The sequence below is a fragment of the Salvia hispanica genome, chromosome 2 (assembly GCF_029641045.1).
Source record: "Salvia hispanica isolate PSC_SH4W2 chromosome 2, Shi_PSC_v1, whole genome shotgun sequence".
In the NCBI taxonomy this organism is placed as follows: Eukaryota; Viridiplantae; Streptophyta; class Magnoliopsida; order Lamiales; family Lamiaceae; genus Salvia; species Salvia hispanica.
In genome coordinates, this window is record NC_142693.1 from 28,574,593 (window position 1) to 28,589,912 (window position 15,320).

The window sequence follows — 15,320 nt, forward strand, 5'->3', positions numbered from 1 at the left end:
ATTTATGTGAGAGAGAATTTTATCAAAAAATGGAAATGTGACATTTTTTGTGGGACAAACTAAAAAGGAAAGTGTGACATCTATTATAGGACGGAGGGAGTACTACACAATTTTAACTATTTTTTCTCTTTCTCTCTTACTTGCCAATTATGCATTAAAACTCGTGTCAACCCTAAATGACCTATTTTTTATGAGACGAAGGGAGTTATAAATAAAAAAAATATTTCATTTAAAATAAGACAAAAAGTGTAATTATTAATGAGTTAAATACTCCATCCATCTCACTTAATATATATGATCAAAATAATTTGTTTTGTCCTAATTTTCAAATATTTAGTTAATTGAGCTTATAAGATAAGTTCAATTAGTATGGATTGATTTTAAAATCAATGGGGTATAGTGTTGGGCTCATGCTAATGACTTAATAAGATTTTGAGTTGGGCCTAGTTTTATCAATGCCCTAATATCAGATCGATTTAGAAAGAAAATTATGAGGTTTAAAATATCAATTACTCCATTAGAGAATTTATTAAATTGACTTATAACTTGATTTAATTATCTATTTACAATTCGGATGTTGATTCAACTATTGAAGAAATGAGGAATCATTTATTTGAGTCCAACCTAGACTTGTTTAATTGGATAGTATCATCATTCATCCATATAGCTTATGATTACTTCAAGAATTTCAATTTAATTATGTGACTGATGTAAGAAGGTAACACATTTTCTTTAGCGTTATGATTTGTGAAGTCTTTAAGAGGAGTTGATTGAAATGATTAAAGACGAGAATTTTCCATTGTTTTTACGATTGATTAAATTAGACATTATTTCTAGCTCAGTATAATCCTTATGTTAAAGTTCTAGCCATATACTGTACTATTGAAAACTTTAACCAATTAGGATTACTCAAGAGATTAAATATGTTGAAGACATCTTTGTCATTGATTTACCCACATGTAAAACTATAAAACTGATACTGAAAAAAACCACACAACTTTCTGCATTGAATCATCTTCTCCTTTGTGTTGGTGTTGCTTTACTCTGTCTCCTTTTCTTCTTCTTCTTCTTGTTATATTCAACGCCAAAAAAGAATTCAACTAACCATCTTGGTTTTCCATAACGAAGAACACGACAACCAATAGCAATTCCAACAATAGATCCACATCCATACCCCATCACTACACTTTTCCACCCAAATCCATCTATAAATTCATCTTCGTCTTCATCATCCTCTTTTTCTATTGGTCTTGTCTCCTCTTTGCATTTTCTCGTCAATGGAACTCCACATAGCCCAAAGTTTTCCACGTACGAATCATTCTCAAATGTAGAAAACTGGTTAGATCGTGGTACTTCTCCCACCAGATCATTCATTGAAAGGTTTAATTTCGTAAGAAATGTCAACCCTGTCAATTCACTTGGAATCACTCCATCCAGATTGTTTGGAGACAAATCCAACGATTCAAGTGTACTAATGTTTGCAAGGGATGAAGGTATATTTCCTATGAAGTTATTGTGCGACAAGTTCAAGTATCTGAGAGATTGAAGATTTCCTATAGAACACGGAATACTCCCTGAAAATCTATTTGAAGAGAAGTCAATCAGCGTAAAGCCTTCCAACAATCTTTCCAATAATTGATGTTGACCTTTCAAAGTTACTCTCATCTCCAATAATATTATCCTTAGTTGTGTTTATCATTGTATTGAAATTGTTGATATACCTTTCAGGTACAGAGCCCACAAATGCATTTCCAGATATATCTAAAACTTGCAACATGGGAAAGGGATGTTTCGTTAGTGAAGATGGTGACATGTTACCATCAAACTTGTTAGACCTCAAGACTAGCACCCGAAGTTGAGGAAAGGCTTCCGTCCAGTATGGAAAATTGCCATGTATTCTATTATTTCCGATGTCAAGGCCCTCTAGACTGCTGCAGTTGGCTAATGACTCGGGTAATTTTCCTTCCAACTTATTACCATTGAAATTGATGGACCGGAGACTACACTCCTTACTAAACGTTGATGGAATCGGGCCACTAAATCGATTCCCGTTTAGATGTAAGAAGTCTAGAGATTTACTCATGTTTCCAAAGCACATTGGAATTGTTTCCACCAAATTTGTATTTGAGAGAAAAAAATACTTAACCCGCGTTAGGTTGCAGATGGAGGATGGAAGTTTCCCGTTGAAATGATTGTAGGAGAGCATAAATGAATATATGTTTGATAGCTTCCCGATCCCGGATGGTAGTCGACCTGTGAGTCGACGAAAATGATAAAAAAAAAAAAATCTACATGTCAATAAAGCACATATCAGTAAGTAACTGAGATAGATGTTGGAAGCTCACCGTTTAGTTTGTTGTAAGAGAGAGATAAATCAGCCAATTTTGATAGATTTCCAAAGTCATGTGGAATTGGACCTATAGAAGCAAAAGATAATAAGAAACTAATCAAATGCTTGCAAGTTACTTCATCCATGCATACTGTTGGAGTCTTTGCTTAATGTATATTACTAATTTTTAGTACTTCATAAATTAATACTACTATATTGGAATTAGTTGCTTTCTTTCTTTAGTTACATAGGATAGAAGCTCACCATTTAATTTGTTGCGTGAACAATCAAGGTATCTTAAATTGGCAAGATTCACAATAGTAGGTGGTATTGAACCTGAAAATTAAATGAATAATAGCTTAAATTTTATTTGCAAAACCTTTGTGGAAAAAGTAATTCAAAGATTGCATGTTGTTGCATATGGAGGAAGAAAGCTCACCATCTAAATTATTGTAAGAGAGATCTAAGTATTCCAGTTTTGATAAATTTTCAATGGTCGGTGGTATTGGACCTGAAAGAAGTCATTTGTACTAAATATCTCCAAATTGCACAATGCATGCTACCAACAAGTCAACAACAACAATAACCATTTTACTATTTGCTTTAGACTTTTGGTCTCCGTTCCATGTTAATAGAGTCATTTTTCTATTTTGAAAAGTTCCAAGTTAATTGATTCATTTTTATTTTTGGTAAAAAGTAATTCTCCCTTTTACTTTATTCTTTCTTCATCTCTCTTACTTTTTACACCATATATTCATTTAACACACTATTCTTAAACTCTATGCCGAAAAGAAATGTCTCTATTAACAAGGAACGGAGGGAGTGCTTTGATTCAAAGCATCTTAATAAATATGTTAAACTGAAAAAAAAAATCCAAATAGTTACAAGTCTTACCATAGAAGGAATTTTTCTTTAAGTTCAAATACTGCAGCGGCTTCATGTGTCCAATTTCCGAAGACAATAAATTTGTTACCAGTTAGCTGAACCCTTTTGAAAGAAGACATGTTGAAAACGGTTGGCGGCAAAGGACCTGCCATTGTAAAAAGTTGTATGATCACAATTCACAATAGTTTTAGGTAATAGTTTTTAGATGATTACAAATTTGGTGTTAACTTATGTGTACTCTTCAAATCAAGGTCCAAAGAGGATGCTTACCCGTTAAAGCATTTCCACTGAGGATTAAGAACTGTAATGCTTTCATATTTCCGATGCCAGGTGGCAACGAGCCGGATAACTCATTAGACGACATGTACAATATTTGTAAATTTTCAAGATGATGAATCTCTGGTGGAATAACTCCTGCAGAATTATAAAATCACAATTATGTTTTCATGTCCCAACTATGTAAAACAAAAGTTAAGTGATTAAACTTCCAGTGTGTTCACAATTAAAATCTAGAGTACTAGAGTTGGTAAAAACCACTCAAAATCAAAAGTATATGCATGTATATTCCAAATTAACATCATTTTTTGAGCTTAGTGGGCCGGGTCGGCTTACTCAGCCCATGCTAGATGAGACTTGGGCTCTTTAATAAATTTGGCTCAGGTCAGGTCAAACCCATATTATCAGTGAACTAAGTAAAAAAAAGTATTTTCACGTATTTTATTCAAGTTATTTTACATGTTTTTTAATTGTAGTTTATATATATGTAATCATTAATTAATATTATAAATACATAAAATAGTAGGGATGTGATCGTATGATAACTCATATTTATGGTGATAACCTAATAACCTATCATTTTATGGACGAAATATCATTTTATTATTAACAGAATATCATTTTATAGATTTAAAGTATCATTTTATGAATGCTGAAAAAATATCATTTTATAGTGTATACTCCCTCTGTCCGTGAATAGGAGTCCCGTTTTTCCATTTTGGTCCGTCCGCGAATAGGAGTCCCGGTTCATAATTATCATAAATGGTAAGGAGACTCCGCATTCCACTAACTCATTCCACTCACATATCATTTAAAACAAATATATAAAGTGAGACCCCTGTTCCACTAACTTTCTTCCACCCACTTTTCTTAATAAAATTCGTGCCAAAAATAAATGGGACTCCTATTTGCGGACGGAGGGAGTAAATATCATTTTTAGTAAAAATGATATTTTTGATCCATAAAATAATAGGTTATTAGGTTATCACCATAAATATGGTTATCATTCTAACGCACCCCAAATACTGTAATACTAGTAATATTTTAAATAAATATACATGCTCAAGTTTGTCATATTGCAATTATTGTCTAGGAAATTAAATTGAAAATATAATTAAAAATAGGTAAAATAAAAAAATACAGGGTTTATGGTGGTGGATTTTATATGGCATGGTCCTGGGTTGGGGCCTAGTACGATTTGGGCTTTTAATGGGCTTGGGCCGCGTGTGGTCCTAGATTTCAAAATAAAAGACTTAATTAGATCTCATTTCAATCGAGGACTCCAACCTAAGTATTTCATGTGTTATGTTGGGGCAACCAATTTGACAAGTTCAAAGAGAATTCACCCTTAATGCTCAGCAACTCCAACAAAGGTAAGGACAATGGATTTATAGATATCACATATGAAGAGATTGATAAATTATGAGCATATAAATTAGAAGTACCTCTTAAATTGTTGAAACTAAGGTCTAATACCTTAAGCTTTGTGATGCTCACAATTTCTCTGGGCACATTCCCACTAAGTTTGTTCAATCCAAAACTTATCCTCTCAAGTTGTGAGCATTGATCCAAACTCAATGGTATATCTCCCTCCAATTCATTACTTCCAAGATCAAGTACTTTGAGTCGTTGAAGTCTATTGTACCTGCAAATGTGCCTTGGAAGCGAACCCGACAAACTATTATCGTACAGATTGATAGATTCGACTACCGTCAGATTGAAGACTGTTGGAGCAATAGAACCATTAAGATAGTTTCCACTTAGATCAAGAGAAGCAAGAGAATCAAGATTTCCAATTTCGGGTGCAATGCTGCCTCTGACTCCCATCTTTGAGAGGTTTAATTGAGTCACTCTGGTGCCATGGGAATCACAAGTGACTCCAATCCATGAGCAAACTGAGGTTTGAGTGCTCCAATTTTGCCTTATAGTATCTAAGGTGATGAGGGCTTTGAAAGCAATAAGAGAAGATTCATCTCTTTTTATGTCAAGTGTGGTAGCAATGCTAGAAGTGGTTAGACAAGAAAAAAATATGAAAGAAGATATGAGAAGTGGGGAAAGGCTATCCATGTTCAATTATTGTGTTAGCAAACAAGAAGCCCATATTTATTGACATCTAGAAAGGATGGTGGTGGAGATGTATTTAATTTCAAGTGGCGACAATAGGTTCTTTACAAGTCTAAGTCAATTTTGGAGTGCATGAATTAGGGAATCTTCATTATTGCAAAATAACAAAGTTCTAACTCTAGATCACGAGCTAGTGAGTGTGTATGGGGAAGAGGTGAAGTATTTGTGTTTCATATATATATGCAAAGACCCTCGTTGTGAATAACAATGATCTCTCTTCTTCCAATTCTACACCCTTTTTGGTCATATAAGAGTATAAGAGTCACATTTAGATCTCAGATTGGATTTTTGGCTGATTAGCTTCGTGTTTGAAAATTTAAAATTTTATGGAAAATAAATTTGATCCCATCCGATTTGTTCGAAAATACAATTACGAAATTCGATCCAATTTGAAAATTTCAAAATTGGATAAAAATAATAAAAATCCAGAAATTAAATCCAATAGTAAAATTTGGAAACATTTTATAGTAGTTGAGTCATTTCCTTTTTGGGAAGCCAAGGTATTTGAGTTATTTTCATTTTTGGCAAACACTTTATTCTAACTTTTTTTTTAATTACTAGAGGTATCCACCAGCGAACCTAATAATTAATAGACACCTCAATGAGTGGGACATCGGGACAACTGCTTCTCTATTGTACTTTATTATCTGTACTTTAACCTTTACACATCAATCAACCAAAATAATTAGTGTTTTGTGTTTTAGTGTGAGGCATTTTTTAAATATTATTTAATTCTAATTTTAAAAGAATATTTATAAAAATAACTAGGGAGTAAAAAATCAGAATTAAAAGTTTAATTTGGTCCAAATCGGGATTAAACCCGTTGACCGTTAGTTATTAACGGAACAGTTAGTCCAGGACCAAAATGATCAAATTTACATATGTCCAGGACCAAAAAATCCAGAAGATAATGTTTAAGACCAAAAACGTAAAATGACTCTATGTTCAGGACCAATTTTGGCCTTTACTCGAAATTATTCAACTATATTGTGACGGAGGGAATAGATACCATTAAATTTGTTTGCTTTTTGTGAGAATATCAAATACCAACATATCAGTATAATCGTAATACTATATTTTTTTGGTGAGAATTAACAAATTTTTGGATATCTAATATTTTGCTCACCATTAATTTATTGATTCACGAATGAAAATGACAAAATAATATGTTTATCAGTGAACTGATGGAGCAACTCTCACACGCATGCTTGGTATGATGGAATGGAATGAGAGTGAAATGGAATGGAGGTTGAAATGGAATGAAGATAGGAATACAATGGCAATTTCCTTGGATTTCTTTTGCATTTTCATCCATTCACTCATTCATTCCATCACACCAAGCAAATAAATATAATGGAAATAGGAATCACGTTCCATTCCATCGTATCAAGAAGCCTTATGCTTTTGTTTGAATGTTGAATGCAATTCGGTACAAATAGATGGTATCTCGTCGTTACATGGTTGGAATAAAACAGACTAAACAGTGATCCGGTTTAGTAAGTTAATAATCAAATAATTATTCAATTATAAAAATAAAAAAACTCTCTCTCTCTCTGCGTCGGCTTCCCAACACTTTCCTTTACTGTCGTTTAGCTCTCCACTTTTTCCACCTTTCTTCCTCATCACCCACTTTCCTCTTCCAATTTGCACCTTCACTCAAATTTCATCCCAAAAATCCTCAGCTTCTCGTCATCTCTGGCTTGACTTACAGCGATCATGTCTTCCCACGTCAAAGAAAGTATGCTGCTACTCTTTTACTTTTGCTTTTCCCCATATCATGCGGTTATTTCTCTGCATCTTCCTCAAAACTAGTCTCTGTTTGCAACTTGCATCGAGATTTGGAATTCAATCTTATGTGAAGCTTAATTTTATCAAAATATGCTTTTTTAATCACTGATTAGAATAATCGGTAATTGCTAATTTGTTTAACTTCAAGCTACTACATTTGGTGGAAAAATTAGGTTTTTGTTACAAGGTGTGTAGAAATGCATAATTGATTTAGTTTTGCAGTGTGTAATTGTGTCTATTTTGAGGATTAATTAAAAAAATTATCTCTCTGTGTGTGTTTGTGTGATGGGGGATTTGATTTTCTGAATTTTGGGAAATATGGTGAAGATGTGACTATATGCATAGTTCTGGTTGTTTGATTACTAATTTTGTTTGAAGAAGATGTATTGAATGGAAGGGGTTGGAATTTGGGAAAGGAAATCAATGTTTCAGTAAATTGATGAGCTGAATACTTAGATGTAGAAGAATTTGTGATTTTTTTTTTTTTTATTTCTGGGAAAATATAAGAGATGGTAGTCTAATGAATAAACTGGATCTTGCAGCTGCTGATGGGGAAATAGAGAAAGTGTTGGTCAGCCCCAAGAAGAGCCACAATCCGTTGGCGGACATATCACCCGCGCCATCACCATCTTCATCTACTGCCCCGGCTCTAGTTCTATCGAATTCAGGGAAGCGGATCGACCAAGCTGGGAGGAAGAAGTACGTGAAACAGGTGACTGGGCGCCACAATGATACGGAGCTGCATTTGGCGGCTCAGAGGGGTGATCTCGCAGCTGTGAGGCAGATACTCGAAGATATTAATTCTCAAATGGTGGGGACTTTGAGTGGTGCGGAATTTGACCAGGAGGTTGCGGAGATCAGGGCGTCACTCGTGAGCGAGGGTAATGAGTTGGGAGAGACGGCGTTGTTTACTGCAGCGGATAAAGGGCATCTTGATGTGGTTAAGGAGCTGATCAAATATGCTAACAAGGAAACACTCGGGAAGAAGAATAGGTCTTTGTTTGATCCTCTGCATATAGCTGCGAGTCAAGGGCATCATGGTGAATATCTAATCTCGGATCGATTTTTATAATCTCTATTTGATCTGTTTCCATTATTTGTTCTCGATATTTCATATATCTCATAAAGAACCAAACAGCTAACAGATTTTTTCATGTTTCCATATGTACTACTGTTGTTGTGTCTGAAACCAATTTTGGTTTAATTTTGTAGCAATTGTGCAAGTGCTGTTGGATCATGACCCGAGTTTGAGTAAAACTATTGGCCCGTCAAATGCAACTCCTCTTATAACTGCCGCTACTAGAGGTCATAGTGCAGTAGTAGATGAGCTCCTGTCGAAGGACTGCAGCTTGCTGGAAATTGCTAGATCAAATGGGAAGAACGCGTTGCACTTGGCTGCTAGACAAGGGCATGCGGACATTGTCAAGGCGTTGCTCGACAAAGATCCACAGTTAGCTAGGAGGACGGACAAGAAGGGGCAGACAGCACTGCATATGGCCGTTAAAGGGGTTAACTCGGAAGTTGTTAAACATCTCTTAGATGCTGATGCAGCTATAGTAATGCTCCCAGACAAGTTTGGTAACACTGCTTTGCACATAGCTACGAGGAAAAAGCGAGCACAGGTAAAAAAATATTGTGTCTTCTTCACCTTTTCACAAAATATTATGCTGACAAATTCAAAAAGAATTAAGATTTGATGATATTTTGTTCCTTGCAGATTGTTAGTCTGTTACTACGCCTGCCCGACACCAATGTGAATGCACTGAACCGAGACGGCAAGACATCTCTTGACATTGCGGAAGACCTTCCGCTATCTGAAGAGTCATCTGAGATTAAGGAGTGCCTTTGTCGTTATGGTGCTGTTAGAGCTAATGAGTTGAATCAGCCTCGAGACGAGCTGCGGAAAACCGTGACTCAAATCAAGAATGACGTCCACATCCAGCTCGAGCAAACAAAGAGGACGAACAAGAATGTCCACGGCATCGCCAAAGAGCTGAGGAAGCTCCACCGAGAAGGCATCAACAACGCCACCAACTCGGTGACCGTCGTTGCCGTCCTCTTCGCAACCGTCGCCTTCGCGGCCATCTTCACCGTGCCCGGTGGAGACAACGATCATGGAATGGCCGTGGTAGTCGGAAGCATCTCCTTCAAAATATTCTTCATCTTCAACGCAATTGCCCTCTTCACATCCCTAGCTGTCGTCGTGGTTCAGATCACGTTGGTTAGAGGCGAGACGAAGGCTGAGCGACGCGTGGTAGAGGTCATCAACAAACTGATGTGGCTGGCCTCCGTCTGCACTTCCGTGGCATTCATAGCATCCTCTTACATTGTGGTCGGGCGCAAGCATCAGTGGGCTGCAATACTGGTCACAGTTGTCGGAGGAGTCATAATGGCCGGGGTTCTCGGGACCATGACCTACTACGTGGTGAGGTCGAAGAGGATAAGGTCGATGAGGAAGAGAGAGAAACACGCCCGGAGCGGCTCAAACTCATGGCATCACTCTGAGTTTTCTAATTCTGACATCGACAGAATTTATGCACTCTGAGGTATAAAATTCTCTTGCAGAAATGAGAGATTACATTTACTACAGAAGAATCACTTCAAACGACGAAACTGGAGATGTTGCGACTGGAGCAATCGCATCTAGTCGAACGTCTTGTGGCTTCCCACTACATCTCTGCATATCCCTCAATTTCTGGACATGAGGTGTGTTAACCTTTCTTAGCTGCTAATGGTGCTATATATGTAGTTGGCCGTCCAAAGGGCTTCGTAGAGGCAAAAACACGTCGTGGGAGCTCGTTTTCGTTGTCGATGTAGCATGACTGGATCAGGAATTTCTAAGACAGCTTACTGGAATTGCTGTCTCGCATGCCTGAAACTGATTAGATATGTAAATTCTGTTGCTGTATTTGTAAGCCAAATGAATTCTGGCTAAATGTATTAAAATTGCCTTTTCAACAAAGGCCAGATTGTAAATTTTGTGCCTTTTTCCATTCTTCTCCTCTCTTCTTTTTGGCTAATTTCCTTAGAAGATGGTGACATAAATGATAGCTCTATGAACCGTATTACAAAAGTAACTTTAACACATTTGCCACACATAATGTGAAAAGGAACACATCCCCAAAGATATTGACAAAGTAAATCTCAAACCTAATTCTTGATTAAGAGCAGATCCACAAGTAAAAGTTTAGTAGTCCATATATATTCTCACATGGTCCATCCAGTCAATAACAATAGTAGAAATATAATCTTTTCATGCAATTATGATTATAAATATATATTTTCCTTCAAACCCACCCCAACGACAAAAACCCAAATTTGCACCTTCTCAACTAACCTATCATCTCCACTCCTTCCCCATGCAACTTTCTACACAAGGATTCTCGTACGGCTGGAGACGAGTATAGGAGAAGCCGACTCACCAAGGGGCAACGACGCCCTTGGAAAGAAAAAGGGGTGCAAAGAAAAATAGATAATTACATAGTCAAAAACATTTCCCATAGAATTTCAACTAGTCCATGTGCAACTGTGAATGGATTCTACTTGAACAAACTCGAATCTAATATAGGCCAAAAACACAAAAAGCCATAAAGAGATGATAAGGTATGGTTGTTACAAAATCAACTTGTTTGCACAAGTCGGTGAAACAAAGGAAGTAGGAAGCAGCATTTGTTAACTTCGCTTATAGCATTTCTTGAGACCGTCTTACACAACGACTTACTTTCTTCTTGAAATCATCCCTTCGGTCTCTCCATTCTTTCTGCAGTAATCAACCCAAAGACAGAGATATTGGTACCAAAATAACAGTTGAAAGATGCCTTTAAACGGATTGTACTTCCTAATAAAAATGACAGAAAAAAAGTCTTGACCACTTTGACTGGTTTTCTATCATATACTCGCTTCACTTTCAACCAGAACATCAATTAACAAAGTCAAAATTGTGTGTGTGTGTGTGCGTGCGTGTGTGTGAGTGAGTTGAGAGAGAGTAGTGAATGAGTAACTAAGAAAAATGAGCAAAAAACTAGTGCATCTGCACTTACAGCAGCTTCAACATTAGCAGGAGATTCGTCATTAGGGCTTGAAAGCATTGATATGATGCTAAGAACTATACTCTCCACCTGAAAAATAAAAATTGGGATAACCTTATGATTTAACAGGAAGTCAGGAACAATGTGAAGACGTAATATTTCATAGCATTTGTGATCTATGACAGACAGCAGAATGCATACGAGAGAAAGCATTAGAAACTTGCACACTTGCAGGTGCAGATATACACACTTTAAGGGGCAAAAGTCACAAAACCTACATTTAAGTTCTTTTATCCATTGGAGCTTGCAATAATCTAAGCAATGAAATAAAACATAGCCAAATAAATTATCCTTGTGTATAGAACCAACTCACTAAGCAAATGGTAGCTATATGTCTAAACAATCCCATTATTTTATGCAGATGAAAACTACTTTAAAAATCAATTACCCTGCCTTGCTCAGGCTGACCCATCTCCAGATTCACACAGTGACCCATTATGTTCTAAGGATAAGAACTTTTACCTAAAAAAACAACCTTAAAAGTACCAGAACAGAAAGCTATAGAAATTCAGTTACCGAGCCTTAGAAACCAAAATCGGTCAGTATGAAAGAAAGGTTAATGGTTTTTCACAATCACAACACAACACAACAACAAAAAAACTCTAGACAGGTAAATTTTAGGACATGGGATTTAAACCAGAATTACTAGTTTACTACTTATATGACATAAGTATGACAAAGCAAGCTAATTGGTGACCATACCGTGTGGACAGGTGACCATCGCTCACTAGCAAGCTCATAGCCGTTTGGATCATCACCAGGGGGATGAAGAATCGAAATGCAAACCTTTCCATCAGCATATACTGCACCTCAAATTACTCCAAAATCAAGACAATGAAAAGATTACAACTGAACCTACCAAACTAGGTTAAGCATCACGATTGATCAAGAGTACAAACCATTAGGATGCCACACTTCTGAGGTAAATCTTACTGTTGGAGGACTGTTTGGGTAATCTGATGGGAAACTCATTATAGCATTGAAGAAACCTCCCTCACTGCACCGTTATTTTCAAACCATAAGAATCAAACTCGAACGGAATTGATATTTCTCCAATGCCAGGTGTTGTAAACATTCAATGGAACACATATCATATGAGAAGCTACTGAAGGAATTTCTCTATGTAATAATTGATATTCCCTAGTTAAAAAGGTAACATCTTTAACCAATATATACCATTCTGCACATACTATACTTGCAATGTTTAATCTCACGAGTTCATAATTCGGTCATTGATTCATTTTGCAGTTCAAAAGCATAATAATCTGGCTGGAATCACATTTAGTGCAGATCACAAATATGTAATCCGCATCAATCAATCTAAGCATAAAAAACATATTCCTCAACACAACATAGAAGATCATTCAAACTCAAGATGGAACCCAAACAAGATATTGTAATCTAAAAGGCGCAGTTGAATTAACCCTAATCCTAATTACTAAAACACAATTCTACAAATTACTAAAACACAATTCTACAAGATTGCCACAAGGCAAGATACTCATAACAACCAGCGCACACACAACATTCAAGATCATTCAAGCTCGGAATTGAACCCAAACAAATACAATCGAATTAACCCTAATCCTAATTACTGAAACACTAAATACTCACTACAAAGTATCCGGAGGCCCAATAATTGTAACACTCCAGTCAAACAGATTGGTCTCATCCAACAATCCAGCCGAAAATCCATCCACGGGGTGTTTGCACAGATCTGCGCGTGAAAATCATAGATCATTAAACCCAAGATTTAACACAAACCCCAAAAAAGATAAAAACCCATTCGCCGACAGAAAATCGTTAAAACAATCAAATTGTCATCAGAAAATCACCTTTGAGCTGCTTCTGAAGGAGAAGACTTGCTTGAGAGGGTGAAGCCATCGAAAAATATAGAATTTAGGGTAAAAAATTGAAAATTGAAGGGCAGAAGCTGGGGAATTGGGGAAGATTGAGCAGCAGAAAATTTATAAATACGTAGATTTATGCGCAGGGATATATATACAGAAAAAGCAGCCTTTTTATTTCTACTTATTAATCGGCGCTTTTTCCTCTTTTTTCGCATGTATAAATCGGGTCGGCCAATTTGTTCAATATTATGCCTTATTCCAAATAATAAATATATTTTTCCTTTTTTATAAACAATAAACCTATTAAATTTCCTTTTACCCACATATTTTTTTTCCTTTTCATCTATGTAAAATTTTGGGCTGTCCAATTAATTAGATTTTTTATTTATACTTTTTTCTACAAGTAATAAAACTCGTTGTGAATAGGCCTGAGAATTTAATCCGCGGGTTTCGGGTATTCCCGACCCAGTCCCAATACCCGACGCGTTATGGGTACACGAAACCCGAAATAATGGGTTCGGGTACGGGTTTGGGTAGTTAATGTTAGGATTTTTTGGGTTTAGGGTACCCGAAACCCGTATTAGGGTACCCGACTAATACCTGATTAACCCGATTAATTATGTATTTGTGATAAATATTTTTATTTAGTATAGGGCCTATAAGGTAGATCTAGCGTAACTTTATTTAATCACATGTAGATTTATAAATTTTTCGTATGCCTCACTTTTTCAAGTTTCCTTCACGCCGCTGCTGCTGCTCTCTTTTTGCCGTTTGCTCTCTTCTTTACATTCGTGTTCGGTTCATGTGGCATTATTTATGTTCTTACTTGTTATCTTTTGAAAATATATAGTTAATTAGTTATGCTTTCTCCAGTCTATTTACATGTTCATTTAATGTCTTAAAAAGTTATTTTAATCCCTTTTATAATCCCTTTTATGTTTCAATATATACAAAAAAAAATTTTATTTTAAAATTAAGTAGTGTCTATTTGTCTAAGGTCTATTTTATATAAGTATTATGTGATTTTTAATAATTTATATTCTCGTCAGAATTTAATTTATATAAAAGAAGAAATTTTAAATATAATAATTCCGGGTTTATGGGTACCCGATTAGTTGGGTTCTGGTACCCGCATCGGGTATTAGGGTACCCGAACTCACATACGGGTCGGGTATTGAGTATGATATTTTTGAGATTTCAGATTCGGGTACCCGAATTTTCGGGTTTGGGTATCCGCGGGTACCCGAACTTACACCCCTAGCTGTGAATATTCGATATTCTAACTATATACACGATATACGATATACGAGATAGATTTCTTTCTATCCGAACAAAAATTGAGATGATAATGCTATGAGATTTATATAATTATTTTTTATTTATTTATATTTTTATTTCGACATAGGAATAATATGAGATTGCTATAATTATTTTTTATTTATATTTTTTAATTAATACAATAACATGTTCATTGGAATATATTTTTGCTCGGAAATAGAAGCAAGACACGCCTAAATTCACAAAATAATTAGTTCATTGTACAGGGAGTAATAATTGAATATAATTCATTTAAGTCAACTCAATATATGTGAAATTAGTACTCATACATTCCCAATTTTAATAGCATTCAATAATATTTAATTTTGTAAGTTATGATAATTTAATGTAATATTACTAGTACTATATGATTTACTATTATGCAAGCTGGCCCGCAAAAATAAAAGGCTGCTTGGGAATCAGCCCAACTGTAACGGCCCGCGGCCCGTAGTTTTTATTATGAATAACAGTTTTATTGATTTCAATTATTGGTTTTATCTTAATCATTAGTTGATTGGTCAGCTACAAATTATAATGTTGTTTTTGACTGTTTCCTAGTACTATAATTTTAATTTCAATAAGTAACTTACTTTAAGAAAAACGTGACTTTAATCAAATTCTGATATATCCCACGAACTAGAAAATCATGAAGTCTACTTAATA

The 15,320-nt window shown here is 35.6% G+C and overlaps 2 protein-coding genes and 1 pseudogene across 3 annotated transcripts; 1 reads left to right on the top strand and 2 right to left on the bottom strand.

Annotated features, from left to right (window-relative positions):
* Positions 1–905: 905 nt before the first annotated feature.
* On the bottom strand, positions 906–5,537 carry LOC125202835 (uncharacterized; annotated as a pseudogene). The gene is made up of 8 exons (XR_016135560.1): positions 4,936–5,537; positions 3,485–3,628; positions 3,224–3,359; positions 3,138–3,154; positions 2,769–2,840; positions 2,594–2,665; positions 2,346–2,417; positions 906–2,253 (listed from the first exon to the last, which is right to left on the bottom strand). The product of XR_016135560.1 is annotated as an uncharacterized LOC125202835 (transcript).
* A 1,648-nt stretch (positions 5,538–7,185) lies between these two features.
* Positions 7,186–10,395, top strand: LOC125191311 (ankyrin repeat-containing protein ITN1). Its single transcript, XM_048088836.2, has 4 exons — positions 7,186–7,352; positions 7,945–8,442; positions 8,615–9,024; positions 9,120–10,395. The coding sequence occupies exons 1-4, from the start codon at positions 7,331–7,333 to the stop codon at positions 9,945–9,947; spliced, it is 1,758 nt and encodes a 585-aa protein (XP_047944793.2). The 5' UTR covers positions 7,186–7,330; the 3' UTR covers positions 9,948–10,395.
* Positions 10,396–10,883: 488 nt separating this feature from the next.
* LOC125215714 (ubiquitin-conjugating enzyme E2 7) lies at positions 10,884–13,486 on the bottom strand. The gene is made up of 6 exons (XM_048117234.2): positions 13,326–13,486; positions 13,105–13,207; positions 12,390–12,487; positions 12,193–12,293; positions 11,443–11,520; positions 10,884–11,162 (listed from the first exon to the last, which is right to left on the bottom strand). The coding sequence occupies exons 1-6, from the start codon at positions 13,372–13,374 to the stop codon at positions 11,085–11,087; spliced, it is 507 nt and encodes a 168-aa protein (XP_047973191.1). The 5' UTR covers positions 13,375–13,486; the 3' UTR covers positions 10,884–11,084.
* Between the last annotated feature and the right edge of the window lie 1,834 nt (positions 13,487–15,320).